Here is an 18,413-nt window from a genome sequence, read left to right as displayed (position 1 = left end):
AAGCCTTCGACATTTCCTGTCCTTGTGCAATCGTGGTAAAGATGAAAATTCTTCTGAGGCAGCCTGTCGGCTGAACAAATAACAAGATGGCTGAAAGCAAACACAGGAGGCCTCTCCTCAGTTAAATCCTGGATTAAAATGGACGCGGAAGCAAAGTGGATGCTGGTTGATTAGTGGATGCTGGTTGATTACAAACAGCGTTTATTACAGACACCACGTTGTTATTAAAAACATACATACTAGCTGATAACCTAGGAAAAAAACATGACTAAAATCTCTTCAGAAGAGCCCTTCTTGACTTAATACCCAGAATAAAAATTAGGTTTCAAGGATTAGCTTTTCCTTTTTTATAGCATTTAACTTTGAAGAGTATAATTTATGCTAACCATCCTTTGCAGATTATCTTGCATTTAAACCTGTTCTGGGATAAGAGTCAGGGGCTTTGGAATTCTTGGTATGAAATGCAAAGTTAATGCCCTTTGATAAAAAAGAACAGTCATAACACACTCTGCAAAACCATCTTTTTTTGATTTAAGCAGCAGAAATAACTGTATTTGCATGCTGGGGACTGATTTATTACACTATCCACTCTGCAGTGACACTTGGCTAAGTAAAAGCTGTGGAGGGGAACCTATAATGATAAAATCTATAATGATCCAAAATTAGTGAAAATGCCTGTCCACGTTTCTAACAGCCAGAGGTGTGCACGTCCTCAGCAAGAGGGGCCCAACCACACGACAAACAAACAAAAAAGCTCCCGAACCTTCACCGTTGGAGAACAAGCAGCGGTAACTTCATAAACCTGTTTTTTGCAGCACCAGCCCCTAGAAACTATTTGTCTTCAGTTTAAATAAGGCATTTTAACAACAGCTCTGCACACAATGGTAGGTGTTCACTCCATGCACCCTCCTCCCACACCACCGTGTCTCCCGGCCCCATGCCAGGCCCTGCTCTCCCTCACCACAGGCTCTTTAGCCACGTTTCTCACTGCAAAAAGACAAACGTCCAGCTTTTCAGCATCTTTTTCCTACCCTTCTGGCACAGGGGTGGCTGCTGCCTGTCTAATCAACAATTCCTGCTGGGTCAGCAGACCGAGGGAGAGAGAGGAGGCAGAAATTCAAGGGGAATCGTTCCCAAACTCTCTTCTGAGCAGGAGGGAGCCAGCACTGGGCACGGGCCCACTGGGGCAGGGCTCGGCTCTTCCAGAGCAAAAACTGGCTGATGCCCTTGAGCTCTCCAGCCTAAAGCTTCTTCTTCGGTGAGGTTACCTCACTGAAGGGCTCTTGCTAAATTTCCCAGTTGTTTGGGGATTTCTCCTTGTAGGCAGCCATCTACTGCACGCTGTTTCATTTACGATCCCACAGCAACCCATTAGTAAAGGCCTTTAACCTCCCGGCATTTTCCTCAGCCATCATCTGAAAAGGTGTCAAAGCTTTTGCTTCGTATATCTCACTTTTTTCTTTTTTTTTTTTAAAAAGCTCTGAATTTAATAGTTCAAACAGTTCTGGTAACTTCTCAAAAAGCTTTGGCTACAGAGCCTGCTACTGGTATGTGCAAGTATACGTACGTATACTTTTTGTGTGTGTGTGTATACACACACACACTTTTTTATATATATTTATATATATGTGTGTGTCACAAATCATACCCTTCCAATAGACACAGCAAAGGCAGGACACGTGAGCCCCCTGGGGTTCTTTAGGAATACCAAGGATTATTTGCATCAGCGATGAGCCCAGCACCACGGAACAGAAACCTGACCCAGGTATCCACCAGCCGCAAGAATCAAGGCCAAAGCCAACACCAAATCCACAACTGGCCCAGAGTTGTTGCTTCTAAACAAAACAAACCCCTTTGCAGCTCCCCAACAGTGGCTGTTTAACCTTGGTAGCGATGACAGCAGCACTGGGTGCTGTGCCTAAATGAAGATGACATTGAACACGATCCATCTATTGTACCTTCTGGACTTGAACAACAACATGGCTTCACCTCCCTAAAATGATTCACTGAGCTCTACTGACCTTTGGAGATCAAGTTGCTGTTTTGCATCTTCAGAGGGCATCAGCAGAGGCACCCTTCAGGCATCTCACACCACCGCTGGTACCGAACCGTCAGGAGAAATGCCACATTCACCAACAAAACACCAGCTCATCCCTGAACGGTGCTGATGACACTGTCAACACCCAGCATGGCCCCTGGGGCTCCAGCACTGCAGACAAACGTCCTGTGTGGCTCTGGAAGCTGTTCCTGACCTCCACACCTCCTGTGCTGCAGGAGAAAAGGAACAGTGAGAGATGAAAACTGCCCAAAATACTGCAGCTTCTACTGATCTTCTCTTCCTCACAGCCACAGACCTGAAACTCTTGTTGCAGGACTCAACTAAAAGGAGATAAATGTATTTTTTTTTCTTTCTTGAATTAAAGCAGCTCATAAAGAGCACGTGTGGGGAGGGGGTGACTGCTCTGGTTTGTGTTCTTTCTGTAAAATAGTCAAGGAGAGAACAAGCAAGTAGAACTGAGCATAACACATAATTCTAAATAAACATTTTTGCCTATGTTTAGCCAGAAATGGAAGAAAATAGATCCAGAGATTTAAACTACCCAGAAAATAATGGAACACGACCTGGTCCTACAAAAACATGGTCAAATCTGGAGCAAACACTGTGCAGAATTTTACCACAGTGCAATGCAGATATTTATTAGCTCAGTCGCTGTTCATAAATCTTGGGAGACAGGGACTGACTGGGCATGTTTTTAAAATAAAGTATTTGTATTTATCTTTTTTTTTTTTTCTTAAAACACCTGAAGCAAACATAGATAGCATCTTTAAATATGATGACAAATCATCCAATTAAAATACTTGCCGATGCACGCTTTGCTTATAATCTATCACAAAAAGGAATGTGCAGGACATAATGAGAAAAGAAGCAAGTTCATTTCTAGTCTGTTCAGGTTTTCTGATCTCGCTCATCAGTGACGTTTCCAACCATTAACCATTTTCCTGTATGGCAGTAAACAACATGACTCACCTCTTTATCTTCTCCTCTTCCTCCTGGGAGGCGGGGGGGGGGAACTGTGTGGAACGTGTTGTTTTGGTCATTTCATATACATTTGCTTTGCTGCTGTGTTTTTATGCTCAAGAAGGCAAAGAAACGCATCTTGCAGGTGGAACTGGAGGTGGAGAGTGTTGTATTTAAATCCTTGGGAATGTTTTTTGTGTTCTGGAATTGACCTCTAGGAAAGCCTTGTTCCACACAGAGCAGCATTACTTGGTGCTTCTGTTGGGCCAGAGGGGTGCAAGCTGTCAGAGCCATCATCCCATGAGCCTTAAGCCATCTTGGACGCAGGCCATACATCAACTAACAATGCTAAGGCAGAATTTAACGCCAAAACCAGTGTGAAATGGGAGGAAACGTCTGATATGATCCTGTTCTAAGCTGCTATATTTTATAAAAGGCAAAGCTTCCTAAGGCAAGTTTTGAATGCTCTACCACCGCAGTGTAAACAACCTGAGGGTAGGCACTGTCAGAACGGGACAGTCTTTAAACTAATCATCCACGACAGAATCTGTTAATTATAAATAGTAATAGGACTGCATATCAGTCATAAATCAAAGCATGTTCCTATCCTTCTGGTTTAGTTGAGCAATTGTAAGTGGGTGTTTCCAAACAGTAGTAGATGTATCATGTTTGTGACTTCATCAAAATCTCTCTCGATCATCAAGAAAACCTGTGACCGGGTTCAGCTTCAGCCCACGGTTCTTCACCCAACAGGTTCTCTCATCTAGTGTTATTTATAGGACCTAGGTGTTGGTGCAGTTACACCTCCTTAGACCTCAGTATGAGCTGCTGGCTTTTCAGCCCATGTCCTCCCTTCAGTTTAACGACAGACCATACGTCCACGGACTCCACGCAGCAGATCTCACGACAGAAGTGATGCTGGTTTTACTGTTTTTCCTTTCCTGAGCACTGCCCCTTGCAGATGGCACAGCGACAGCACGCAGGGAACCACGGCCATTGCTGCTGACATTCAGGAAACTGAGTATGAATTTCTACCCCTCCTCAGCTACTGGCAGGAAACCGCTTATCAGTGCTACTTAAAAAAAAAAAAAATAGAAAAAGAAATAGTTTGTAAGTTATATGAGAAAGGTCCTACCAAGTGCAGAAAAGTATTTTCTGCTTAGATGAGTGAGCAGTTTGCCTTTGGTTACTAATCTGGTTTTGCTGAGGAGTGAGAAGAGGCAATACCAGCAGCTGGTGGCTAAAGCCAAGTGCACAGAGTGGACTTCTCCAGCATCAGCCATGACTGAAAGCAGAAGGAACTGCTCCTTCTGCAAATGAGGTGTTGACTATATCCATCTGAAGCAGAACTTGGGTTTCCTGAATCTCAGGCCATGCTGAAAATCCTTGATTTGTGATTCCATTGGAATATCTGCTATTTTCTGGTGGCTGAATATACTGGACGCTGAAGCTGTTTGAGAACTCGCAGCAGTTGTGCTTTCCCTAAAACTCACTGTTCATGGTGCTACAGACCGATGAAGCAAGTGACCCTTCTGGAGAGCTGCTGCAGGCAGAACACAGCAGCTTCAGAAGCAGCAATGGAAAAACAATCCCAGCACAGACCTTCTAGCCCAGACAGACACCACTGAGTTTTTGATCCCCAGTCACAGAAGAGAATCAAACCGAAGCACATTGATGAACGACGAGTAAATAGTGGGCAATTAAAAATGTAACACATTGAAAAAGGTATGCAGTGGCATTGTACCAGACCCACCACTCATCCTTTAGCAAGGTGATCTTTTCCTTCAGTGTGTTCAGAATATTACAGTCCGTAAATCTTCGTTCTTGCATGAAAAAGGTGAGTATCTCCTGTTGATTGGGAGCTAAAAAGTCAGAGTGAAAGCACAGGCTACTCGATCACGGCTGACTACAAAGTCCTCAGCTGAAGCTGGAGATCAGGTCCATGATATGACCCGTGTTTGTGCTCAACCAAAGACGACTATGAAAATCTCAGGATTTTCATCACTGCAAAGAATTGGGGAAGCTGACTGCACATTGCACAGTGTGTCCTTTGTGCAATGTATCTGAGATCAGGCAAAACTCGGTTGTGGGTGAAATTTCTAAGAGCGTTTCAGAAGCCTTGAGAGATGAATCTACAGTCAGAAGGATTGTTCACTTTCTGCTAAGCACAACTTATGCTAAACTTTGTGGCATTGCTTGCTTAAAAGATGGCTACGTCTTGGCTACGTCTGCCAAAATATTTGAAAAGGACACAACTGGAAGAGGCGTTATATGCATGAAATAGAACAAGAAACTTTTTTATTCTATACAAAGAATGACTGAATTTTTACACTTAAGTTTTGATGTGCAATATGTAAATAGCATAACTGTTTATACTGAATTTTATCTGAATTGAGAAATTTATCTGAATTGAGAAATTTATCTGAACTGAATTTATCGGAGAAAGGTAACTTTAAAAAAATGCATTCTTCATCTACGATTTTAACTTGGGAAGACTTTTATAAAGGGTGTCTATTTTTAAGACAATGCAAGTTCTCCGTGTTGAGGAACAGGTGGTTCTGTCGCTTTGCATATTAATTTGCAATTATAAAACAATGTCATTTCCTTAGAGGAGGTAAAAGCAGAGCTGTAACTTGTCAATTTTTCTCTTCTGCTGGGTACAATCACTTTAGAAAGAACATTCACTGTGAGGTACATAGATACAAATCTTCCTTACAAACATCTCCATTGGAGAAAAAGGGGCTGTCAGAAGACCTCCCATCTCCACATTCCAGAATGGGTCACGGGGAAGAAGCTCTTTCAAAAGGGAGGTAGAAGTGTGCCCCAAAAAATCCACAGGCATACAAACATGGAGCCAGCCCCGAAAACAGTAAGTACAAGTCAAACGTGTGTCTGACTTCACCAGTCTTGCAGAAAAGCAGCGATTCTCTGGCAGACAGCATTGGGAAGCAGAGCTACCCTCTTTGCTCTACTCTTAAAGCCCCTTAACGCAGAAATTCCCCCAAAAGATCAATAAAGAGCAAAAAGATAAAGGGCTCTCCTTGGTGAAAAGCAGAGCGCTGTGGCAAGAGAGCCTGCTCCAATCTCAGCTTCTTCACACAGGAAACATGGCCATAGGAGCTCTTTAAACATGGACATCTCGAGTCAGGCAAACCTAAGAACAATAGTTTTAAGAAGGAACTGACTGTCACAGGAACTGGGTGTTGCTGTGCAGGCAGAGCAATACTGCTGTTTCTTAAGCGTCCGTCAAGGACTTGTGCTTTACGTGTGATATAAACTCCAAATCATGTTTGTTCTGACAGAAAAAAAAATGTTTCCTAAGGAACTCCCATTTTTAAACTTGTCAAAGAAGTGATGCAGTTTTATGCTGTCATCACCCTGCCCCCACCAAATCCTTGGTAAATCATTCAGCCGCTACGAGCGGCAAACGACGTGAAAACCAAATTAAAGAAAAAGTCAAGATACTTGCATAAAGGAGACCATTTTTTTTTACCAGCATGGTTCTTATTGAAGTGAAAACGTGACTGGTAGAAGCTGGCGAAGAGCAGCTTTCTATGCACAACTGGAAATGCCCAGGCTTCAGAGCTCTCCCCTGCTGTGTTTCTTGTGCACCGAGACTTTTCTCACACCATTTCAGCTAAGTAGGTACTTGGAAAAAGTCATGCTTCCTTCTCAACTGCGAGCAGTATGAATTCAAACAAACATTTATAACTAACTGAGATCAAATCTACGACTCTTTGAAGTTTTGTTGTTTGGTTTTTTTTCAGTTGTTCTCCTTTATGTTGTAGCTTGCTTAGCAGACGTTGCAAATGCAAGAGAGAAAGGCACACATGATTGAAAAATGAACTACACAGATGTAAGTATTCAAAAAGCCACTGTTGGAAAAACAATATTTTTCAGGGTTATGGTTGGTTGGAGAAGTTTTTTGCCATGTTATTACACTAGATTAATGTTTTATGCATCACCTTTAAAATTTTAAATGATTTGGTTTCTCACTGACTTGAAAGAGAAGGAAAAATAATTCTAAAGTGTCAGTAATTTTCTGCACCAAAGTTTGCAACAAACAGGACATCAAAGAAGAAAAAGTTACGACACTGCCGAGGCTCCGGAGTGCATTCCATTTTCTGGGGCGGATTTGGCTTGGTGCAGGGCAGCTTGAATTCTGAAATGTGTTCTTGTTTCCATGGAGTAATTCTTGTAGTTTTGTCTAAAACAAAAGCAGATCCACTCTGATGAATATATATTTTTTAAACATTTTCAAGTTATCTTTATATTATTGTTCTAAGCAAAACAACTGTAGACAGCAAAAAAAGCCTTTCTTCACAAGCTCCTTTGTTGCCTACTCTAAAATACAAGGCATGTGTTCCCAGCCCAACAATGCAGCTCTTTGTTCTTTATTTGTAGTTCCACTGTCTGGCAATTACCAGAAAAATATAGCTTAATAAGAAATTTAATCTGGTCCACTCAATCAAAATATTGAGTCCATATTAAATATCTATAACATCCACTTAGTTTACATTCAGAAATTCGATTTTTTTTTTCCCCTTTCAAAATATAACTGACAAATGTTAATATAAACATTTTCAGGATGTTTCTAAAGATCATTTTAATAAAATAGACTCATCTTAATTCAGCAGACACATTTCAACTATGAAGAGGAAAAAAAAAATAAAAATGAGAAAGGAAAAGAGAGAGAGAGAAACTGTCCTGAACCAGAAGAGGGAAACACCCCACCTCCATCCTATGGATGTCACTAATGTCACTGTATGTAGGAAATAAGGCCAGACAATTTGCTGCCCTAGAAGCTCTCAGAGAGAAAGTGGACACCCACAGAACTCCGTATCAGCTTTCCAGGAGCAATTCACCAGCCCAGGGAAAGACTGTCAGGGCTTCCCCCCACAAACATCTAGTGTCTGACACTGCTGTGTCATCTGCCTATAGCCTCTAGTATCTATGTCATGCTCTAAAGGGTTACAGAAACATGAAAATAATCTGTATGTTAATGAAAAAGCTTATATAAAAAAATAAATTTTGCCCCTACGACCACATAGATAGTGTAGATCCTACTTAATAGGGATTAACATCTCAGCTTTTGCAGGGTGGATACAGAATCCAGACACCAAAGAGAATGAGACCATGCTAATTTTCTTTTAGAAGATATTTGTCATCTTTACAGAAACATAACATTAAGTCTGTACACCTTAAAAGCATTTCAGTTCAAAATTCGTAATTCAAATCAAGCATTATGGCAAAGGCAGCCTCTTTGTGAAAACAAGGGACTCCACACCCATCCTACACCCCCTTATAATTTTATGTGTGCAACAGCCAAGGGGCTGACTGAGAAAAGGAGGTAACTGGGTTCTGCTCTGAAACCTTCAGATCTGAAAACTGATCTGAAACCTCTTTGTGGAGTTTTTCCTTTAAATTAAGTAGATTTTTGTCACGCAGAGATTGTATTCCTCATCAGCAGGCTGATATTTTTGCTTGCAGTTTACAGTAACACAAATGGAAATCAAAACATTTCCACGCATGACCAAGCCAGAACTGTTTATCATCTCGCTCCACTCTTTCTCCCGGGGTTGGAAGACCCGAGCCAGCAGCAGTGTGTGGATTTAGGTCAAGCAAATCAGGCACAGAGCACAAGCCAAGTGCTGGCCTTCAGGGCTGCCAACTGCAAAGGGAAGGCTGAGGTCCTCCAACCCACCGCGGGCAACACCTCCTCCCTCTAGTGGATGCGAAGACATTCAGCATTTTTAGCTGAAAGCTTAGAAACCTTGAGCATTTTAATGCAGTGCAACAGCTACAGGTGGAAATGTAAGGACCGCGTGTTTTTAATGACTGACTGAAACAAGGAGGGTGTTTGGGTTTGGGGTTTTTTTGCCTATCTTTACAGTTTCCACGAGTTCTTTGAGCGTAGCAAGTCTGAGCATTGGCTTTCCATGCACTGGGCAACAACAAATTTTTAAGAGCTCCTGTCTGCTGGTGCCCTTCTTTAAGACAAACACCTTCCCTGGAGGGAACCTGGTGACCTGAGCCACACAGGGCCACCAGGGAGAGCTGCATCAGCAAAGGCTGAACAGCAAGGGACAGAAGTACCAGATGGAATGAGAAGCTCTGAATCATTGATTTCTAGATCTCTTCTTAAGAGGGATTTGAACAAAGGAAATGAGGGCAGGAGGAGAGGTGTGCTTTGAGCAACATGAAACCATTGCGTTTTGCTAATGCAATGTTTGCTCTTCTTACCATCTCCCACAAGCCTGCAGAGAACCTGGCTCACGAGCACAGGAGATTAAGAATTGCAGTATTTTAATTTTTGTGTTGACAGGCTTTTGGCATAATCTTTGGTAGGCTGATTCACCACTCTTGTCTTGCAGAGTGGATGGACTTGGACAAAAGCTCTACCTGACCTCTTCGAAACTTGGGGCCAGACATGAGTTTTGGAGCTGCTCACACCTGCAGCAGTGACTGGTGTGACTCTCTGTGCTTGGAAAGATGCAGACATCTGGAGTCACTCAGGATCCAGGCAGAGAGGGGAATTACCCTGCTGCAGGATGCTTGGAGAGGGCAAGGGTTGTTTGGCTTGGATTCCCTCTCCTCCTTCCCCCACCAAGAAACTTTGGCTCAGCAAAGTAGTAAAGGCTCAGGCAGAGGCACAAACCCATGGTTTGTTAATTTTACAATAAAGAACATAAATGATCAAGTCCAACTATTCCTGATAAACCTACTTTGCTAGAAAAATCAATCACACAAAACAGGAACAGCGGGTGTTTTGGTTCCCTCTCAGAGGCAGATGAAACAATACAAAGATACTAAAAGCAACCTGAACCATTGTCTCCAACGTATTTCATCAAGGAAAGAAAACAGCACTGTGAGCCATCAATTTGAGTAATGCTATTTTAGCCATAACACAGAGCTTTGATTTAATTTTATACATCTTTTATGAATAAGTAAATAGACTACAAAGATTATTACATTTTGTTACACATGGATTATTTCTTATGGAAGCCTTTGACATTCATATTAACATCTTTAAAAGTTTTTTTGCTCTTATCAGAACGGGTAGGTAAGTAACAGACTGAATGATCAGACAATGTCTACCATTAGAAAGGTCCAAACCAAAGCTAGTGCACGAGTGCTTCCACTAAATAAATGCAATAATGACTTTCCATGGTATTAATGAAATGTTTCTGCTTCCTGCTAACCAGTAAACCACCACACTGACCCCTCAGACACCAGCACAGGCTTTTCACTTGCTTACTTTGCTCTTTCCAGTAGTTTTATTGCTTCTTCTCTTCTGTCCTGGTCGAGATACAGTATTGCCAGCTCCAGCAAGGCATTTGGAATTAGATAATGGTCATATTTTATCTTCTTCTCACTGCATTGGAAAAGAAATAGCTTCAAGATCTTGAAATGATTTATCGTTTCCTTCACTTAACAGCTCCAAACACAAATAAATAGGAGATTAGCTAAGATCAGAAGGAGCAATCAATCTCTATTACAACACTTGTCATGTTCTCTACCCAAAGATGCATTCCAGGTTATTAAATCCGTATTTTGCATAACTAACCTACACAGTATGTTATTTCTCAGGATTACAAAGCATTGCCTTTATTATTAGGGAATTATTAGAAAAGATGACGATATTATGAGCTCTATCCATGCGAATTGAAAAAAAGATGCCATTCACTGCATGATGTACAGAAGTTCCAACTATAATCGTGCTGCCATCTGTCTCTGCAGACTGCATTTGGCTTTTTGGGTACACCTTCTTCATGACTGGTAAGATGAGAGAGGAAAAAAAGGGAAGTGGCATCTCAAAAATTTTATGCATGTATAGTCACCAAAAAAGGAGAAAATATCTCAGTAAAAAGTGCAGGATTTGCAATTGTTCTTCCATACATGGCTAACAACGCTGGCAATTAAAGGTGCAATTCCTTTATAGCAAAGTAATTGAAATAAACACTAGAGATACTGCAGTCCCCTCCTTTTTATTCTTATCATGGTTGCATTTCCTCTTTCTTAAAATGAATAGTTACTGAGAAATTCAAGAGCTCTCCTTTATGCCAGGTATGAAAACTTACTTTAAATAGATGTAATTGAAATGGTCTTCTGCTTCTGAGATCTTGCCCAAATGCTTGAGGCATAAACCCTTTAACAGTTTTATCACACATTGGTCATCTGCTAGTAGTTCTGTACCTGCAAGATGAAGTAAACGGCACATTTTAGGAAACTCTAGAGCAGCAGAGACCTTCCTACCCGCAGAAAAACTTTTACACAGGTAGGTGTGAGCACAATCCATTTACTGGAACACAGCACAGAAGGAACTAAGTGGTCAATTCTGATCATTTAATGCAGCGATAAACACTCATTAACCTTTCCATTAATTGATCAAACTTTGTCTAAAAATTGGTGGGCTCTTCTTTCCCTCCCTACTCTCACTGAAAAGCTATTCCACGATCTTATTGTTGACACCCAAAACCTAATTTAAAGTGTCCACTGTGGAAATACTGAGGTCCAATTTATAATCTATTAACCTCATGCCTGTATTGCCCTTCAGTACAGATAGCTCTTCTCCTTCCTTGACTTCTAGTCAATGATCTATTCATGGGCAAGTGTTTCAGCAATTCTCTGCTTTTGTGTGACTAAACTAAAACATGCCAAACTTCACTACCTGCACCTCACATCCCTCCACCTTACCATAACTTCACCTCTTTTGAGTTTATACTTCTGAGAGCCCAGAGACTTACCAGCCTCACCAAGTGCCTAGTTCAAAGTCATTACTAAAAATCTTACACCCTCAGAAATTTTTTGCATGATACATTTCAAAGAAAATCTGGCTTTTTCATAGCCATTCCATGTAGGCAGCTTAAGTCTTAAAATGTACAAGCAAAATTTTCCACTTGCTCATTTCCAGTTCATGAAATACCAGCTAATAAGAATTTCTGCAAAAACGTGTGACATTGCACCTCTTGTTCTATTGAATGTCACCCTGTTTCCACCACTCCGATCTGCACCTGGTTCTTCCTCTGTCACTCCAGCTGTTAAAATGCTGACACACACGGCACGAAACAGCTGCTCCCCTTTGGACTATGCAGCTGGAGGCCTTGACCCTACAACTGGAGTCACTTCTCCTGCTGAGTCCCACATGAGCACCTACATCTGTCACCAAAGAAAATCCCAGGGAAGATGCCCAAAGACTATTCAGGAAAGTAACTTAGAAGCATAAGATGACTCAGGGCCAGAGAAAAGTACTTCATAATAATAATAACAATAAAAAGCAGATCAGTTGTCTCTTCTGGACATCCATCCCATGAACATGTTTACATGTATGTATTTTCTCTACTTATAACATATCCTACTAACTGCCCTGGATTGCACAAGCAAATATTTAGGGACCTATCTTGGACACAATTATGCATATCAGATTTGCATTTCTAGACATTACTTCCACTAACAGTCTCCCTTTTACATCTTGTTTGGTATAATGCTGCTATGAGCATATTCTCTGATTCATAATTTTGTAGTGTTAGGTTCTTGCATTACAAATCTAACAGTGAGACAGAGAAAATACAATGGAAAAAAAAAAAAAGAAGCATGGAAACAGCAATTCACTATTTGGAACAGGTAATACTTCAAATTGGCATATTTAAAATGTATCCCACTTTTCATTTCCGTGTCCTCATAGTATTTTATAAACATGAATCACCTTCTACAAATCCGTGCAAAAAGCCAGCCTTATCCACAATTTATCATCTACCAAGAAGGGAATAAAGAAATGATTCACTGATTGAAAATAATGTAGCAAAATGGGTGGCAAAGAAAGTGAGAGGGTCAAAAGCCTTCTTCTAAGATGTCACCTTCACTGCAAATATTTTTCTGTTCTCTTTCACAATTAATTAAACAGGAGATAGCTTTAGCCAGTCTTTCAGGCAATTCTTTCAAATCTTCTGTAACACAATGTGCACAGGAAGACCAAGGTCCCAGAAAAGACTGCAATGCAGTGATTTAGCCCATATTCCTTTGGTAGCAGGGGCTTGGATCCTCTTGCAGGCAGGCAGTATATAATAATAAGATAAAATATTTAATAAGGAAAAACTGTGAGAAAAGCTGTGCAGACTGCTTGTGCTCCCATAGGAGCCGGCAAAGATTGGCAAGAAATAAACATCAATTGAACCTTCTCATGGATGGCTAATTAACAGGCTGACAGAAGATGTGGTGGCAGAGCCTGTTCCAGTTCAGTACTGTCCCCTATCTTACACTCCTTCACGGCGCAAAGGAAGCCCATCCCTGGTGTCCCAGCTTTCCACAGTGTGCTGTTGACACACCAACACCGTTCAGCCCAAGGACACATCATAAATTGGCAGCACTTTTAGAACAGAAAAGTGATTTGTCTCCTATTTCCCCTTCAAAACTGAAATAGGAGGATAACAAAGCTTTGTGATTCAAGTAATCAAGTCAACACATACACTGATTTGGAGCTAGCAAAATAAAGTCCTTTAATACATGTCATAAACTGGTCCTAATACACATCCGTGATGTAAAATCACTTGCTACTATTGTAAGTTATTGCTATACTGAAAAGCAAAATTATTCTTATCTGCATAAACAGTCTATGGTTTCATTATCTATGTTCCTCCTATGATCAGATTAACTTTACTAATGAGTGTCTCTCTTTATTCACAGATAGTATCTTTAGCTATTGCACTGTAAAATACCTGCTTAAACCATATCAATGATTACCTGAACTTCTTGCCAATGCTTCTTCTGCTTCAATTAAAGTCTCTAACATGCCTTCTGTCAAGTTGGGACATTTTCCAATTACAGCATAGCCATTCCAGATATACATCATTTCCTAGGGTCAGAGAGAAATGACAGCATCATTAATTACAGTACTGGATAAATGCAGTTATCAAGTACTTCTGTTTATCTCTGTATGATGAAAAAGTTACAGATTCCTTCAATAAAAAGTCAGTTTGTCAAAACATATTTTCACTGCAACTGAAAACCTGTTACATTGGTTTGCAGAACAAATTAGCCCTGGAAGACAACTAAAGAACTGCTTACTACACATGATGCAAGGAGGATGGCTTGAACAGAATGCAAACACAGTCCCACTTACAGGTGAAGGCAAGTACCACCAAAACAGGCAGACTCGAAATAGTCATGGCATATGGCTAACTGTCCCTTGATTAAAGTCTCCTCTTGTTTTTCAGTTCTATCCTAGACAGGGCAGCAATAACTATAAATAACTACCATGTATTTCTTCCATAGAAAAAATACAAAATCTCAGGACAACAAAATAGAACAAAAAGAAAACCCAAAACCCCAACCTTTAAGCCAAGCTTCAAACAAACCAAAAAAATTTTAGAGCCGAACTGTAAAACCTTTAAATTCTTCAGGTTTGTTTGATGTACCCACAGAAAGTAACTTCTTTCTTAATCAACTGTTCTTAGAGTAAATTTTATTAAAAACTATTGGTTTAATTCCTATTTGGTGTTGGGGTTCTCACTTAAGAGTGTATCATCAGACCAAAGGTGCCCACAGCCACTAGAATCAGAAAGTTAAAGATGGAAATATTATATAGACTTACAACAAGGTATTTATTCCATTTATGCAACCTAGTCCATATTTGAGAATTTAAAGCTTTTTGATAAAATTTCTGTAGAGAATAACTGAGCTCTGGAACTACAGTACAAAAAGCTGTAGGCTAGAACAGATGAAACAGTATGTTAACTCCAGTCACTGTTGCTTCCACCATCTGGTCCCTATTGATTGGAAAACCCGTGATGAACTTACTGTATCTAGCGCTGATTTGTTAACATGGTTTTGACAGAAAAGTACTCAAACTACATTTATTCTAGGCTACATCTCCGAGCTAAGACTTGCTTGAGGACTCGCTCCTCTCAGCAAGTCCCTTCACAGAGAAAAGAAAAATCCTAGAGATGACATTCTGCACCCAATTCCACATCCTCAGAGCACCTTTAACTGGTCGGCTGCGGCATCTGCTGCCGCAGAAATGCAACTGCAGCAGAAACAAAGGACGCGGTGCCCGGCCAACTCCAAGGAGAGCCCTTGGTACAGAAACCTGCTCTGCTAAAATCCCTTTAGAATAGCCCAGTCAAACCCCAGGTGTGTACCTTTCTTACTCTCTACGATCTCTGAAACCTGAAAGGCAAATCAAAGTAACCTAATTATTTCTCTCATTTCGGTCTCATGACTTAGTGGGAAGCGGCCCCTCGTGGATACCCACGCTGTACTGTAACAGCTCTATTTCTTCACTGAGTGGCAAACCCAGCTGGTGGGCTGAGAAATGACTACTCACTGGTGTCTCCAAGAGGCTCTCCTTGTTCAGGCATTTTCTTAAAAGAGTATTTACAAATTATCCATCTGTTTCTTAAACACAACAGCTCAAAGGGCTGCAAACATTACCACCACTGCACTTTGCAAACCTGTGGAGTCAAAATCCTTTTGTGTTCTTTTATGTGTTCTTTGCAGATGGATTTTTGTAAGTGCACCATGCAACGGGTGCCTTATGCAGCTCTTCTCATCTGGCCACAGGGAACTGGCCAGAATTAAAGGGGAATATAAATAAATAATTCAACAGTATGCAGTTTTCTAGATTGGCTAAAAGATTTGGCTGTTTTATCCTGTGAGTTGCTCTGGAGACCACCAAACTGCAAACCTTCAGGGGCACATTAAATAGATGCTTACATGCAGTCCCCAATTCTTGCATTGTTTCCTTGATTTTTCCCCCCCCCTCCCAACTTGTACCTTCAAGTCTCCATTTAGCAGTCTCAGTAAATGACACATGACAGAAGAGACCTAGGGCAAAGTTCCTCAAAAGAGAATCAAAAGAAAGCTGTTGGGAGCATGCTGGTCTATGGCTGGAATAATGAGTTACACATGCAACACATTTACGTGTCACAAACAACTGGCTTAGCTCCCTGTGGCTGGTGCATGCCCCAGTTTTACAGCATTCCTCACATTCATTTGGCTTTGCTTTGGGAACATTCCAGTCTCCTGCCGAGGTTTTACCTTAGAAACATGGAAAGACGCTATTCCAATTATCTCAGTTTCACTTCCAGAAACTTAAAAAAAAAAATGGTTAACAAGGGTGTGTGCGTATTTCTAACTCACCAGAGGTGGAACAGGCAAAGGAACGGGGTTTGAAGAAAGATATCGTCGAGCTTTCCGAATCGCAAACTTTTCTGTAGGCAGTGATTTCCCGGCAATTTTCAGTTTCAAAGTGGGAACAATCCTGAAAGTTGAAAGGAAAATGTAAGGAATTTTTCCTCTGTGAATCCCTGGGAAAAAAGCATTCAAACTTAAAATAAATTAGAAAAAAAGAAATCAAGCCAAAGAGAAGTTTTAAAAAGCTGTTATAGACCTATTGCTACTTCTGAGGAAGCTGAGCAACACATATTCAAAAAAGCTGTCTTTATGCAGGGCACATATATCTCTAGGCTTCCTCTTTAATCAAGCAGGAGGAAGAGGGACTCTTCTCCACCCAAAGAATAAATTAGATGATGCACCTAATTTATAAAGGGCCCATCTCTCTTCATAGATTAAGAAAGGAGCAAGCTATCTTTTGTCAGTGCTCCTCTTCCCACTCTCCCAAGCACCAAGACTGCTTCACTTCGTATTGGATCCCAAATCCAGTGAAATCTGCTTGGAATGATTACATAAGATATGGAAAACCTGAAAAGTATCAATATATTGTAAGCACATAAAAAGTGATATTTAGGTTTTATAGAAAAATTGCAAAAAACCCCCGAAGTGATAAATTTTCTTTGGCCCAGCAAGGTTTAGGCATTTTTGAGCTTAAGCATTACGATCATATTTAACTATTTCATATTCCTCTCAGATTCAAAAGCCAAGAATCAAGTTGTACTGATGTTGTCTCCACTAAGGAGGCACACGTCTTGTAGCATAATCCACTGAAGGCTATCAGATCTTACATGCCATTTTGATTAAAGGAAAAAACCAAAAAAGAATGTAATACATGCAACAGCAGCTGTTGCAGCCACTGTATGGCTGACAGACCTTAATATCCTGTCTAGATCTAAAGTATTTCCAAGCCAGGAGAAATCTGCTGTCTGAACTCAGGGTCCACTGCAGTCTAAAGGAATGTTTCTTTCTGCAATTTCTTACCAACCCAATGCTACTTGCACAGATCCTCCAAACTGCACAATGAATAGTTTTGCTTCTCTCCCCCCAACACTGTACCATGAAAAGACAGGAAACTTTTGTAACTGGGAGTTAGCAAATTTTACCTAAATAATTCAGCTTCGCTGTCTCCAAAAGGACTGCAGTCATCTGGTCCAAACATACTGAGATAAGCAGCTTTCATGTAAATATAAGTAGCCTGTAAATGCAATCAAGAATATCTGTACAGAAAAATGAATTTACAGCATCACCGTTATTGACAAAGCACAAAACAGCAATAAAGAGGAAGAAGTTGCTGCTTTTGTACACAAACAGATATAATCTTACTAAATTTTAAGCAGGAGGCAAGTCTTTTAGAAAGTGGAGTATAGTATTTTTTTTTTTTGTCATATATATCTTCGGTTACTTTCTATCAGCTTATAGTTTATGTCCACATTCCAAGAACAAATGTCATGCTTGTGTAAAGTGAATTTTTACTACTCTCAGGAATACATACTAAAAAACTCATAAAAAGATCATGCTCAGGAAAAAAAAACCTACCATACTTCTATGTGTCCAATCACAACTTGGTAGCACCTCTCAAATATTAGGTTTTAGAGAACACAAAACAGTTTTTGAAGAGTTTCATGATTTCAGGTTATGAAAAGGACTAATTTCATAGGGGATCCTGCGCAATCGTACATTCAGCAGCCAAGAAAAGCAAAGCAGCAGGGGATGTTACAGCTCTTGCAATAGGAGAGAGTAACAGTTGGCGAGTTCTTGAGTACTGCTTTAAGGAGTCTACAGTAACCATAAGTTTCAGGAGTTTTCTAGAATATTTTAAGATGTGGTTATGTCTTTACACAGGAATCTAACAGTGCATACACGTGAGCATCTTTCATTTAGCTCATGGAGCTGCTAGTTTGCTACTATCGCGTTCCACTCTAGATCACCTATTAACAGGAAGCATCATCTTGACTTCTCTAAGGCTGCTGCAATATTGTATGAAACTCTACACACAGGTTAAAAGGACACACATTAATATTAATCCTACAGCATTTCAGGATATTAAAGCTTTTAGCCAGGTGGTGCCCACTGTGCAGATGAATGCACCTGGCTGACCATGCTGGAATCCCCAGGGCCACAAGAGAATGGGAGCACTGAGAGTTGCTCTCATCTGACTGCTTGGACCTTATGTCAGTTTTGGTTCCACTTGGCCAATACAGACAACGTGTAGTAGAAAAACCAG

General features: G+C 40.7%; 1 protein-coding gene across 2 annotated transcripts in view; it reads right to left on the bottom strand.

The window, feature by feature from the left end:
• Positions 1–5,291: 5,291 nt before the first annotated feature.
• The window catches only part of TTC39A (tetratricopeptide repeat domain 39A), a 56,167-nt gene continuing 43,045 nt past the window's right edge, over positions 5,292–18,413 (bottom strand). For both annotated transcript variants that reach the window (XM_014939495.1, XM_014939494.1), the window contains 6 exons: positions 17,293–17,384; positions 16,157–16,277; positions 13,760–13,871; positions 11,101–11,215; positions 10,278–10,394; positions 5,292–7,226 (listed from right to left, as the gene is read on the bottom strand). In XM_014939495.1, the coding sequence (XP_014794981.1) occupies positions 7,106–7,226; positions 10,278–10,394; positions 11,101–11,215; positions 13,760–13,871; positions 16,157–16,277; positions 17,293–17,384 (678 nt within the window). In that variant the 3' untranslated portion in view covers positions 5,292–7,105. The remainder of the gene's footprint in view (positions 7,227–10,277; positions 10,395–11,100; positions 11,216–13,759; positions 13,872–16,156; positions 16,278–17,292; positions 17,385–18,413) is intronic.

This window comes from Calidris pugnax, unplaced genomic scaffold (genome assembly GCF_001431845.1).
Source record: "Calidris pugnax isolate Ruff unplaced genomic scaffold, ASM143184v1 scaffold18, whole genome shotgun sequence".
Lineage (NCBI taxonomy): Eukaryota > Metazoa > Chordata > Aves > Charadriiformes > Scolopacidae > Calidris > Calidris pugnax.
This window is presented reverse-complemented; position numbering and strand designations above follow the sequence as displayed.